The following is a 13,163-nucleotide window of genomic DNA, read 5'->3' on the forward strand; positions in this document are numbered from 1 at the left end:
AGGTAAGGAAATGCCTCCATGAGATCCAGCTATAAGGCCTTTTCTCAATTAATGAGGAAGGACCCAGCACATTGTGGGTGGTGCCATCCTGGGCTGGCAGTCCTGTAAGAAAGCAGCCTGAGTAAGCCATGAGGAGCCAGCCAGTGAGCAGCATCCCCCCCATGGCCTCTGCATCAGGTCCTGCCTCCAGGTTCCTGCCCTGCTTAGGTACCTGTCCTGACTCTCTCCAATGATGGACTATGATCTGGAAGTGTCAGCCAAATAAACCCTTCCCTCCCCAGTTTGCTTTTGGGACATGGAGTGTCATCATGCCATGCAGCAATAGAAACCCTCACTAAGACATTGCTGAAGCTACCTCAGAACCTTGGTGTAGTGGCTATTCCTGGTTGTCAACTTGACAATATTTGGAATGAACTACAATCCGGAATTGGAAGGCTCACCAGTGACCCTTATCTGGAGGCTTGGAGATCCTTATCTGGATCTTGGTTTGAAGATCTTGAGCCATAGTGGCTATGGATTCCAGAAGATTGAATCTCCGAGTTAAGGAACACACCTTTAATCTGGCTATGCCTTTCATCTGGGATTAAAGGTGTGGTGGAACACACCTTTAATCTGGGCTACACCTTTTGCTGGAGACAATATAAGGACATTGGAAGAAGGGAGTCTAGCTCGAGCCCTTGCTCCTTCGCCTGCTTGCTGCGTGAGACTGAGTAACTGCTAGATCCTTGGACTTCCATTCACAGCTGCGACTGAACAATTGTTGGGAATTGGGCTGCCGACTGTAAGTCATCAATAAATTCCTTTACTATCTAGAGACTATCCATAAGTTCTGTGACTCTAGAGAACCCTGACTAATACAGAAGTTGGTACCAGGAGTGGTTCTAGAGTAACAGAAGTACAAGGATGAATCTTTTAAAATTCTGGAATTGGCTTGTTGATCCACCAGCACTTTCAACTATTGAAACCTCTCCAGATTCTCTCCCTCCTGGGAGCTCAGAGAATTTTGAAGACCCATGGTTGAAACTATATTCCGAACTTAAAGAAGCTAATGCCCTTGATTTTCTTAATGAATTAGGTGATTCAGTGCACAAAGCTTTCTACAAGATGGGGAAAAAATCGAAAAATGATTTTACTGGCTGGCTGCTCTTAGTATCTGTGGAAAAAATGATGAATGAAAGGAAGGAGTTGTGTGATAAAATCGAAAGGCTCCAGACACAAGTAAACGATCTAAAAGTTGCTAAGTGTGTCCTTGAGGAGAATCTTCTCTCTTGTAGCAATAGAGCTCAAGTTGCAGAAAATCAAACAGAAACTCTCATTGTAAGGTTGGCTGAACTACAGCGAAAATTCAAGTCTCAGCCTCAGAGTGTGTCGACAGTTAAAGTAAGGGCTCTAATTGGCAAAGAATGGGATCCTACAACATGGGATGGGGATGTGTGGGAAGACCATGTTGAAGCTGAGAATTTTGAATCCTCAGATTCTCAAGGGTTTGCCCCACCTGAGGAAGTAGTACCCTCAGCCCCACCTCTTGAAATAATGCCTTCCCCACATGAGGAAATTAATTTTGCAGAGTCTGCTCACGGCCCACCAATAGTTTCTTCTAGACCTGTAACCAGACTCAAAGCAAAACAGGCTCCTAGAGGGGAGGTAGAAAGTGTAGTCCATGAGGAAATTCGCTACACTACTAAGGAGCTTAATGAGTTTGCTAATTCATTCAAGCAGAAACCTGGTGAATATGTGTGGGAATGGATTTTAAGGGTGTGGGATAAGGGTGGAAGGAACATAAAACTAGAGCAGGCTGAGTTTATTGACATGGGTCCTCTGAGTAGAGATTCTAGGTTTAATACGGAAGCTCGCATAGTTAAAAAAGGTGTCAAAAGTTTGTTTGAATGGTTGGCTGAGGTGTTTATCAAAAGATGGCCTACTGGAAATGACTTGGAGATGCCTGATATTCCATGGCTTAGTGTTGATGAAGGGATTTTAAGACTTAGGGAAATTGCAATGCTAGAGTGGATATATTGTGTAAAGCATAATTGTCCACAATGGGAAGGTCCAGAAGATATGCCTTTCACCAGCTCTATAAGACGCAAATTGGTGAGAGGGGCACCAGCACATTTGAAGGGTTTTGTTCTTTCCCTTTTCCTTGTGCCAGATCTTAGCATTGGAGATGCTTCTGCTCAATTAGATGAATTAAATTCACTGGGTTTAGTTGGATTCCGAGGTAACAAGGGCCAGGTGGCAGCATTGAATCGCCCGAGACAAGGTGATTCTAGTTATTATAATGGACAGCGTAGACAAAAGAATGTTTATAATAACATACCCAGTAATGGTCAGCACAGGAGAGGTGAAATTTATAATGGCATGACTCGGTTGGACCTTTGGTACTGGCTAACCAATCATGGTGTTTCCAGGAATGAAATACATAGGAAGCCTACTGCATATTTGTTTGATCTGTATAAGCAGAAAAATTCTCAAACAAATGAAAGAAAGGCTACATTAGATCGTGGTAAACAGCCAAATGAAAGAAAGGCTACATTAGATCGTGGTAAACAGCAATCTCGGCCAGTGAATCAATTTCCAGACTTGAGACAGTTTGCAGATCCAGAACCCCTTGAATGAAGGGGTGGCCAGGTTCCGCTGAGGAAGGATCTTGATAAGACACTCAAAGGTTTTGCTGTTACCCTTTCTCCAGTTCTTCCCCAGAGGGACCTACGGCCTTTTACAAGGGTAACTGTACACTGGGGAAAAGGAAATAATCAGACTTTTCGGGGTCTGCTGGATACTGGTTCTGAGTTGACACTGATCCCAGGGGATCCCAAGAAACATTGTGGCCCTCCAGTTAAAGTAGGGGCTTATGGAGGGCAGGTGATTAATGGAGTTTTGACTGATGTCCGACTCACAGTAGGTCCAGTAGGTCCCCGGACACATCCTGTGGTGATTTCCCCAGTTCCAGAATGTATAATTGGGATAGATATACTCAGAAATTGGCAGAATTCTCATATTGGTTCCCTGAACTGTAGAGTGAGGGCTATTATGGTTGGAAAGGCCAAATGGAAGCCTTTAGAGTTGCCTTTGCCAAAGAAAATAGTGAATCAAAAACAGTATCGTATTCCTGGAGGCATTGCAGAAATTACTGCCACTATCAAGGACTTGAAAGACGCAGGGGTGGTGGTTCCCACCACATCTCCGTTTAACTCTCCTATCTGGCCAGTGCAGAAAACAGATGGATCATGGAGAATGACAGTTGATTATCGAAAACTAAATCAGGTAGTAACTCCAATTGCAGCTGCTGTACCAGATGTAGTTTCGTTACTTGAGCAAATTAACACATCTCCTGGCACCTGGTATGCGGCTATTGATCTGGCAAATGCCTTCTTCTCAGTACCTGTCCATAAGGACCACCAGAAGCAATTTGCTTTCAGTTGGCAAGGCCAACAGTATACCTTCACAGTTTTGCCTCAAGGATATATTAACTCTCCTGCCCTGTGTCATAATTTAGTTAGAAGGGATCTTGATCGTTTGGATCTTCCACAAAATATCACATTGGTGCACTATATTGATGACATTATGCTGATTGGACCAAGTGAGCAGGAAGTAGCAACCACTTTGGACTCATTGGTAACACATATGCGTATCAGAGGATGGGAAATAAATCCAACCAAAATTCAAGGACCATCTACCTCAGTGAAATTCTTAGGAGTCCAGTGGTGTGGGGCATGCAGAGATATTCCTTCTAAGGTGAAAGATAAGTTATTGCACCTGGCCCCTCCTACAACCAAGAAAGAAGCACAACGTTTAGTGGGTCTATTTGGATTCTGGAGACAACACATCCCTCACTTGGGTGTGTTACTTAGGCCTATTTACCAAGTGACTCGGAAAGCTGCTAGCTTTGTGTGGGGCCTGGAACAGGAGAAGGCCCTTCAACAGGTCCAGGCTGCTGTGCAGGCTGCTCTACCACTTGGACCATATGACCCAGCAGACCCGATGGTACTTGAGGTATCTGTGGCTGATAGAGATGCTGTTTGGAGCCTCTGGCAGGCCCCTGTAGGTGAATCACAGAAAAGACCTTTGGGATTTTGGAGCAAAGCTCTACCATCATCTGCAGACAACTATTCTCCCTTTGAAAAACAGCTCTTGGCCTGCTATTGGGCCTTAGTGGAAACTGAACGTTTGACAATAGGACACCAAGTTACTATGCGACCTGAACTACCCATCATGAGCTGGGTACTATCAGACCCTGCAAGTCATAAAGTGGGACGCGCACAGCAGCAGTCTATTATCAAATGGAAGTGGTATATACGTGATCGGGCCAGAGCAGGTCCTGAAGGCACAAGCAAGTTACATGAAGAAGTTGCTCAAATGCCTATGGTTTCTACTCCTGTTACAATGCCATCTGCTGCCAAGCATGCACCTATAGCCTCATGGGGTGTTCCCTATGATCAACTGACCGAAGAGGAGAAGACTAGAGCCTGGTTTACTGATGGCTCTGCACGTTATGCAGGTACCACCCAGAAGTGGACAGCTGCAGCATTACAACCCCTTTCTGGGACAACCTTGAAAGACACAGGTGAAGGGAAATCTTCACAGTGGGCAGAACTTCGGGCAGTACACATGGTATTACAGTTTGTTTGTAAGAAGAAGTGGCCAGATGTACGATTATTCACTGACTCATGGGCTGTAGCCAATGGATTGGCTGGATGGTCAGGGACTTGGAAAGATCACAATTGGAAAATTGGTGAGAAAGACATCTGGGGAAGAAGTATGTGGATAGATCTCTCAAAATGGGCAAAGGATGTGAAGATATTTGTGTCCCATGTAAATGCTCACCAAAAGGTGACTTCAGCCGAGGAGGAGTTCAATAATCAAGTAGATAAGATGACCCGTTCTGTGGACAGTCAGCCTCTCTCCCCAGCCATCCCTGTCATTGCTCAATGGGCACATGAACAAAGTGGCCATGGTGGTCGAGATGGAGGTTATGCTTGGGCTCAGCAACATGGGCTTCCACTCACCAAGGCTGACCTGGCTACAGCTGCTGCTGATTGCCAGATCTGCCAACAGCAGAAACCAACACTGAGCCCCAGATATGGCACCATTCCTCGAGGTGACCAGCCAGCAACCTGGTGGCAGGTTGACTACATTGGACCACTTCCTTCGTGGAAAGGACAGCGTTTTGTTCTTACTGGAGTAGATACTTATTCTGGTTATGGATTTGCCTTTCCTGCACGTAATGCCTCTGCTAAAACCACCATTCACGGACTGACAGAATGCCTCATCTATCGTCATGGTATTCCACACAGTATTGCTTCTGACCAAGGAACTCATTTCACAGCCAGAGAAGTACGACAGTGGGCTCACGATCATGGAATTCACTGGTCTTACCACATTCCCCATCATCCTGAAGCAGCTGGGCTGATAGAAAGATGGAATGGCCTTTTGAAGACGCAGTTACAGCGCCAATTAGGTGGTAACAGCTTGGAAGGCTGGGGCAGAGTTCTTCAGAAGGCAGTATATGCTTTGAATCAGCGCTCGATATATGGTACAGTTTCACCCATAGCCAGGATTCATGGGTCCAGGAATCAAGGGGTGGAAAACGGAATAGTTCCACTTACTATCACTCCTAGTGACCCTCTAGGAAAATTTTTGCTTCCTGTCCCCATAACTCTAGGTTCTGCTGGCTTAGAAGTTTTGGCTCCAGAGAGGGGAGTGCTCCTACCAGGAGCTACAACAAACATTTCATTGAACTGGAAGCTCAGACTTCCCCCTGGTCATTTTGGGCTTCTAATGCCCTTAAACCAACAGGCTAAAAAAGGAATAACAGTGTTAGGAGGGGTGATAGATCCAGATTACCATGGGGAAATTGGATTACCTCTTCACAATGGTGGTAAGCAAGATTATGTCTGGAGTGCAGGAGATCCCTTAGGGCGTCTCTTAGTACTACCATGTCCTGTGATTAAAGTCAATGGGAAACTACAACAGCCTAATCCAAGCAGGATGACAAAGGACGCAGACCCATCAGGAATGAAGGTATGGGTCAATCCTCCAGGAAAAGAGCCAAGACCTGCTGAGGTGCTGGCTGAAGGTGAAGGAAATACAGAATGGGTAGTAGAGGAAGGTAGTTATAAATACCAATTAAGGCCACGTAACCAGTTGCAGAAACGAGGATTATAAAGTAATATGAATGCCCATTGTAAATTTACTGCGTTTGCGATTGTACGAGGGATAGTTATATCATGTTAGGCGTATTTACAACCTTGTTATTGTTTCATGTGAACATGAGATATTATTTGTGTCAAGTTGACAAGGGGTGGATTGTAGTGGCTATTCCTGGTTGTCAACTTGACAATATTTGGAATGAACTACAATCCGGAATTGGAAGGCTCACCAGTGACCCTTATCTGGAGGCTTGGAGATCCTTATCTGGATCTTGGTTTGAAGATCTTGAGCCATAGTGGCTATGGATTCCAGAAGATTGAATCTCCGAGTTAAGGAACACACCTTTAATCTGGCTATGCCTTTCATCTGGGATTAAAGGTGTGGTGGAACACACCTTTAATCTGGGCTACACCTTTTGCTGGAGACAATATAAGGACATTGGAAGAAGGGAGTCTAGCTCGAGCCCTTGCTCCTTCGCCTGCTTGCTGCGTGAGACTGAGTAACTGCTAGATCCTTGGACTTCCATTCACAGCTGCGACTGAACAATTGTTGGGAATTGGGCTGCCGACTGTAAGTCATCAATAAATTCCTTTACTATCTAGAGACTATCCATAAGTTCTGTGACTCTAGAGAACCCTGACTAATACACTTGGTAAAGCTAAATCTTCGTGTCATTAGGACTTCCTTAAACATGAGACACGTCGTATGTTGAGTCATCTCAGCATGCCCCAGACACAGCAGATTCAGCACCACGTGATGACCTGTCACCTTCAGCTTGCTGGCAGTGTATGGCTCTGCTTAATTCTGTATCCACTGTCAGTTCGATGGTTCTCATTTTATTAATGGTTTATTTAAAAATCCATGTTGCCATTTTTGCATGCGGCTGCCTGTGGCGCGAGCCAAGGCTCTCATTTCTCATTGTACTCACTGTGCCTCCCCCCGCCCCCCGCCCCAGGTCTATAAGCGGGAAGAAACTGTGCTCCTCCTGCGGGCTCACTTTGGGTAAAGGTGCTGCGATGATCATCGAGACCCTGAATCTCTACTTTCACATTCAGTGTTTCAGGGTATGTACACAGTGCTCTCTGCTCTAAGCTGATGTCAGGATTCCGGTCTTGTCCTGCGCAGAGAAATCTCTCCTGTAACCTTACATCCTCTCCCCTCGCATAGTAGACAGATGTGTAGGTCAAGTCCAGCTTTAAAGATGCAGCTCTCTGACCCTGAGTCCCTCTGGGAGGAAAAAAAAATCCTCCTAGAAGAAGAAAACCACATCTGTGCAGTTTGTCTTTCCAGATACTTTCTGTTGCTAAAAGCAGACATTGTAACAAGAAGTTGCAACTGGATGCTGGAAGACAATGGGGCTTCTGAGCCTTGTAGGCCTTAAGGCTTTATCTAAAGCATCTTTGTTGTTCTTGCAGTCGTATGATTTTTATGTGATGGGGTTTCAGACATTGCCCTAATAGAATATATTCCACCCAGTAAGTGGCCATGGCTAGCTGTCAGATTTCAGTTCTCACACTGAGCCTGTCTGAGACCTTGGAATGATGGCTCCATCTGAGAAGCCCAGGGCTCATCTGCCCTGTATTAAGTCTGTTGGCTCGCCCCTGTTGTTCCTTGGTGTGTTTTGTTTTGTTTGAAAAAAGGTCTCACCATGTAGCCCAGGCTGGCCTCAATCCCCTTGAAGTCCTTCTGCCTTAGTCTCCTGGTGCTGAGGTCACTACCGTGTGCCAACATGCCAGCTCTCCTGCTATAGGCAGGCTGTTACACTTGGTTTACTGTCAGGTGAATGAATCATAAATCCGTATATCCCAGCCTCTCTTCCTACTCATGAGCACCTTTCAAGTGAATATCATTGATTTTTGAAGCCAAACTGTCTATTTCTGGATCTGGGTCATCATTTTCTCTGCATGATGCAGATACATTTTTTTAATTAGAATTTCTATTCTCTTTCTCATTGGTAGCTCCCTTGGCTATGACATCAACTTGTATGAGATTGAAATAACTCACTCTGTCCCTAATCTAAGCAACAGTCAATGAAATTCACAAATCAGACAAAACAGAGTGAAATACAGTTTCTACCATTTGCCAAATGTATTCCTGTGGCCCAGCTAGTCTTTTTTTAAAATGTATTTATTTACATTCCAGATGTTGTCTCCCCTCTTCCCAGACCCCTCCAAGAGTTCTTCACACCATCCCCACTCCCTTTTGCCTCCAAGAGGGTGCTTCCTCACTCACCTCCATCACCCACCGACCCTCCCCATCTCACCCCCCAACTTCCCCCTTCCCTGGAGCATCAAGTCTCTACAGAATCAGACACATCCTCTCTCACTGAGACCAGACAAGGCAGTCCTCTGCTACCTATGTGCCAGGGGCCATGGACCAGCCCATGTATGATCTTTGACTGGTGGCTCAGTCTCTGGGAGCTAGTCTCAGAGCATGACTTAGAGGCTGGTCTGGTCCCTCTGGAAGGGGCTGGCACCTAGCTGAATGCCACCTCTCCCCTAGTACCACCTTCTCTGTGGCAAATGCCTCCCTCCTACATTTCCCTTCTGCTCTCAAACCACTCGGCTAATAAGGGTTCCACCCCCAGGGAATTTGTTACCCTTGGCAGCGGCAGTGCACCTCTAAAGTGGGACAGCACTGTGGCATGCGTTCCGTAGCAATTCTCAGGTGGAGTGGCCTGGAGAGCCTTAAGAGACCATTGGCAGTCAAGTTAGTGTCTCTCAGTCTGTGTCCTCTGTAAAATACAAGGAGTTAAGATAAAATGCTCAAAACATATTTTTCCTGTTACCATGAATTTGGCTTATGGCACTATAGCTAACCCACAGTAGATGCTCAGTGAACACGGAGATTGTAGGTGTACCCCTGTTTGGCTCACATGAGCAGTCTTAGTTACTGCTCTGTTGCTATGAAGAGACACTATGACCAAGGCAACTCTTAAACAAGGAAAAGCATTTGATTTGGAGCTCACAGTCCTAGGAGGGTGTAGAGTCCATGATCATCATGGCAGGAAGCAGACAGGCATGGGAATGGAGCATTAGCTGAGTACTGTATATCCTGAACCACGGGCAGAGCAAAGCTCTGGGCCTGCTGTGGGCTTCTGAAACCTCAAAGCCCACACCCATCGACACACCTCCTCCAACAAGGCCACACCTCCTAATTGTTCCCAGACAGTTCCACACCCGGGGACTGAACATGCAAACCAACGAGCCTAAAGGGCCACTCTCACTGAAACCACCACAAGCAGTCACCAGCACGCTGTACACATACTACGCCACTCATCTTCTAACTCCTGTGCCTTCTCTCCCTAGTGCGGCATCTGTAAAGGACAGCTCGGAGATGCAGTAAGCGGGACAGACGTCAGGATTCGCAATGGTCTCCTAAACTGTACCGACTGCTACATGCGATCCAGAAGTGAGTATGGAGAGATTCCCCTCCCGCCCCTGTAATCAGGTATTTTCTCCCTCCAGTTGACATTCCTACCCCTGGAAAAGGGATTCGTAGGATGGCTGTCAAAGAAAATACAAAGCCAACAACCAGCTGCTTCTTGCAGGAAGTTCCTGCTCCCTGTGGGCAAATGATTCTTATGAAGGAGTGCATGAGCACATAAAACCATAGGCCAGGTTTGAGACGGACTCTGCCTGAGATCACTCACCTTGTGGAGGCAGAGGAAGGGTTAGGATCTGCAGAACTGTCCCTCAGCCAAGCCTGTCTGCAAAGGGCCAGCACCTGCTGCAGGTGGAGGAATGTGGAGAGTGGCTGCCCAGGGTTTGAGAAGTGTGTGCCCACTCTACCATGGCAGTGCCCTTCAGGAGTTTTCGTAGCAGAATATGGTTTTGTTCTGAAAACTTGGAAATTTATTGAGACACAAAGTAATGGCCCCTGCCAGCAACTTCCATACCTTAGCACACAGTAAAATCTGTTGGCTTGTTTTTATTTATATCCCAAATGCTTCTCCCTCCAAGCCCCCCCCCCCACACACACAGAGTTCCCCTTTCACCTCTGAGATGATGGGCCCTCCTAGGTATCCCCACACCCTGGCACATCAAGTCTCTGGCAGATTAGGTGCATTCTCTTCCACTGAGGCCAGACAAGGCAGCCATGTTGGGGGACAGAGACCACAGTCAGGCTACAGCTTTAGGGAAAGCCTCCATTCCAGTTGTTGGGGGGACTCACATGGAAACTGAGCTGCACGTCTGATACATTTGTGCCAGGGACCTCAGTGTATGATCTTTGGTTGGTGGCTCAGTCTCTGAGAGCGTCCAGGTGTTCAGGTTAGTTGACTCTACTGGTCTTCCTGTGGGGTTCCATTGCCCTTCAAGGCCTTCAGTCCTTCCCCCAACTCTTCCATAAGAGATTCCCAACCTCCACCCACGGTTTGGCTGTGGTATCTGCATTTGTTTCAGTCTGCTGCTGCTGCTGCTGCTGCTGCTGCTGCTGCTGCTGCTGAATAGAGCCTCTCAAAGGGCAGCCATGCTAGACTCCTGTCTGCAAGCATAACAGAGTATCATTGATAATGTCAGAGATTGGTGCTTGCCCATGGTATGGGTTTCAAGTTGGTCTGGTTATTGGTTGGCTGTTCCTTCAGACTCTGCTCCTGCTTTGTCCCTGACTTTATTTTAGACAGGACAAATTTTGGGTCAAAAATTTTGTGGATAGATTGGCGTCCTTATCCCTCCACTGGGGGGTCTGCCTGGTTACAGGAGGTGACCTCTTCAGGTTCTGTGTCCCCACTGTTAGGCATCTCAGCTAAGGTCACCTGCATTGAGCCTCCCCCAGTCATAATAAGATCTTAAAAGCTGACTGGCTGTGGAGACTTTCTGCCCCCACCCTCCTCAAGACGGTGCATGTTTTATTTAGAGCCACCAGAGGGCGCTGCTGTCCAACTGTTTCAGTCTGCTGCTGCAGTTTGAAACTGGCTGGTGGCAAGCTGTGTGGTAATTAAGTAGAATATTTTTGCAGTGAAGAGAGACCCCCAACAGCTTGAGACCTTTTAATGAAAGTGCACGAGTTATATTGATGAAATGGAGTCTGAAATTCAAAAATATTATTTGTCAAAGTAAGTGAAGAATTATACAATGACTTCTAGATTGGAGATTAAGAATAAAAAAAAAAACAAAATTAATTTGTTTTCAGTACATTAGAGAATATTGAGAAATACATGCCTATCAATAAAATGAGGCAAAACAAAAGTCAAGTGCAGGTTGTTTGGGTCTATGACAAACCTTTGAGGTCATAGAGTTCCAGTTGAAGCTATTGTCCAGTGATGGATGGGTCAAGAATGTCATAGATTACACATGGCATTAATTGTTAAACCTTGTATTCTATATGAAGTGTATAAATAGTATTTTATACACCTCAAAAATATGCATGTCTAAATACACAGATACATACATACACGTGTAATGTGTAATAATTGTATTTTTGAACTGGGCTTTTGTGTGTTTAGTTTTTGTGTTTTAGGAAGAGAAAATAAGAACCTTTCTCCCAGGTTTCAGAGTGATTTTCCCTCTATCATTCTTTAAAAAAAAAAAAGATTGATTGATTGATTGATTTATTATATGTAAGTACACAGTAGCTATCTTCAGAAACTTTTTCTTCTCTCTCTCCAGCCCACTCGCTCCAGCCCCAAAATTAATGAATTAATTAATTCATTCATTAATTAATTAAATGTAAGTACACTGTAGCTGTCTTCAGACACCCCAGAAGAGGGCATCAGATCCCATCACGGATGGTTGTGAGCCGCCATGCGGTTGCTGGGATTTGAACTCAGGACCTTCAGAAGAGCTCTTAACCACTGAGCCATCTCTCCAGCCCTCCCTCTATCATTCTTATAAGTCACGCTTTCTTCTCAGCCCCATCCAGCAGCTACATGGGAATCATGGTCCCAGGAGGGCACTGTTAGAACAAGGGAAGGGACTGTCAGGCAGCTGCAGCAACCACTGTAGATGTATGGCTCTACCAGGGTCTACAGAGCATGCTCAGAAGATGCTGGCAAGCCTGAACACCCCATGGGGCACAGTGGCCTGTTTCCATCCAGACTTTGGTTCCTGGCTAGGATCTTCTGTTATACACGCAAATAAATATAAAGGGGGCTGAAACTGTCTTTAATTCCAACTAAAAGCAAGAGCCAGAGAGTTCCTGGAACAGTTCCTATAATAAGAAAGCTATTTGAAGGTAGACTATACACATATTTTTTTTTTGCTTATGATATATTTTTTCTTTTATTAGCACATATTCTTTATGCCATTTTCATACATGTATATCCCATACCTTCATCATTTCTAGACACACATGCACATGCATGCACACACATGCATGTGCACACACACACACAGGGAACCATTACCTTTTCTCAAAATATAATATTTTACTTGTGCTTTTCAGAAGGTTAAAAATACCAAGAAGAAAGCAAAGGGTCCCAATTGTTTTCTGCTCACTGTCTCTGCCACCGTGCCCTCTGTTACATTCAAAAGAGTAGCCAAGTAAATAGACATTAGAGTTCTGTAAGACTGGAGATTTTGAATTGTTCAGAATCATCCTAAGCTGAGATCAACATCTCCCTGAGGTCATGCCTTTCCTGTAGTTTCTTTAGGCAGGGGTAGAATGGATGTTTATAAATTGTGCACACACTTGCCCATGAGATGCACCTAGCTGCAGACGTGTTGGGATTCGTTTCACAGGGTGATTGGGCTCCGTACGGAGTTTTTAGTCTAGCTGTGTCCACCTTAACACCTTGTCAGCGCTGGCTTGTTCTTTCTCCTGAGTGGACACTCCACACATTTCCAGTCTTTGAACGGTGGTATTTGTCAGCTACTCCTGTGAACATCCTTGCATACTCTGGATGAACACGTGAAGTCATCTCCGGTGGGGAGATGCCGAGAAAGAGCGGTGCTGTATTAATAGGTCTGAGCCTTGCCAGCCTCTTCCTTCTTTCTGCTGATACCAACGGTGCAGATCATCATCTCTTAACATTTTACCCCTGGGCTGTGGGCGCAGCTCAGGGCAGAGCATTT

At 45.6% G+C, this 13,163-nt stretch overlaps 1 protein-coding gene across 3 annotated transcripts in view; it reads left to right on the forward strand.

Annotated features, from left to right (window-relative positions):
- The window catches only part of Limch1 (LIM and calponin homology domains 1), a 311,271-nt gene that overhangs the window by 291,352 nt on the left and 6,756 nt on the right, over positions 1-13,163 (forward strand). For all 3 annotated transcript variants that reach the window (NM_001001980.3, NM_001368863.1, NM_001256122.2), the window contains 2 exons: positions 7,106-7,214; positions 9,459-9,561. In NM_001001980.3, coding sequence (NP_001001980.2) covers positions 7,106-7,214; positions 9,459-9,561 — 212 coding nt within the window. The remainder of the gene's footprint in view (positions 1-7,105; positions 7,215-9,458; positions 9,562-13,163) is intronic.

Source organism: Mus musculus, chromosome 5, assembly GCF_000001635.26.
Source record: "Mus musculus strain C57BL/6J chromosome 5, GRCm38.p6 C57BL/6J".
Classification (NCBI taxonomy): domain Eukaryota; kingdom Metazoa; phylum Chordata; class Mammalia; order Rodentia; family Muridae; genus Mus; species Mus musculus.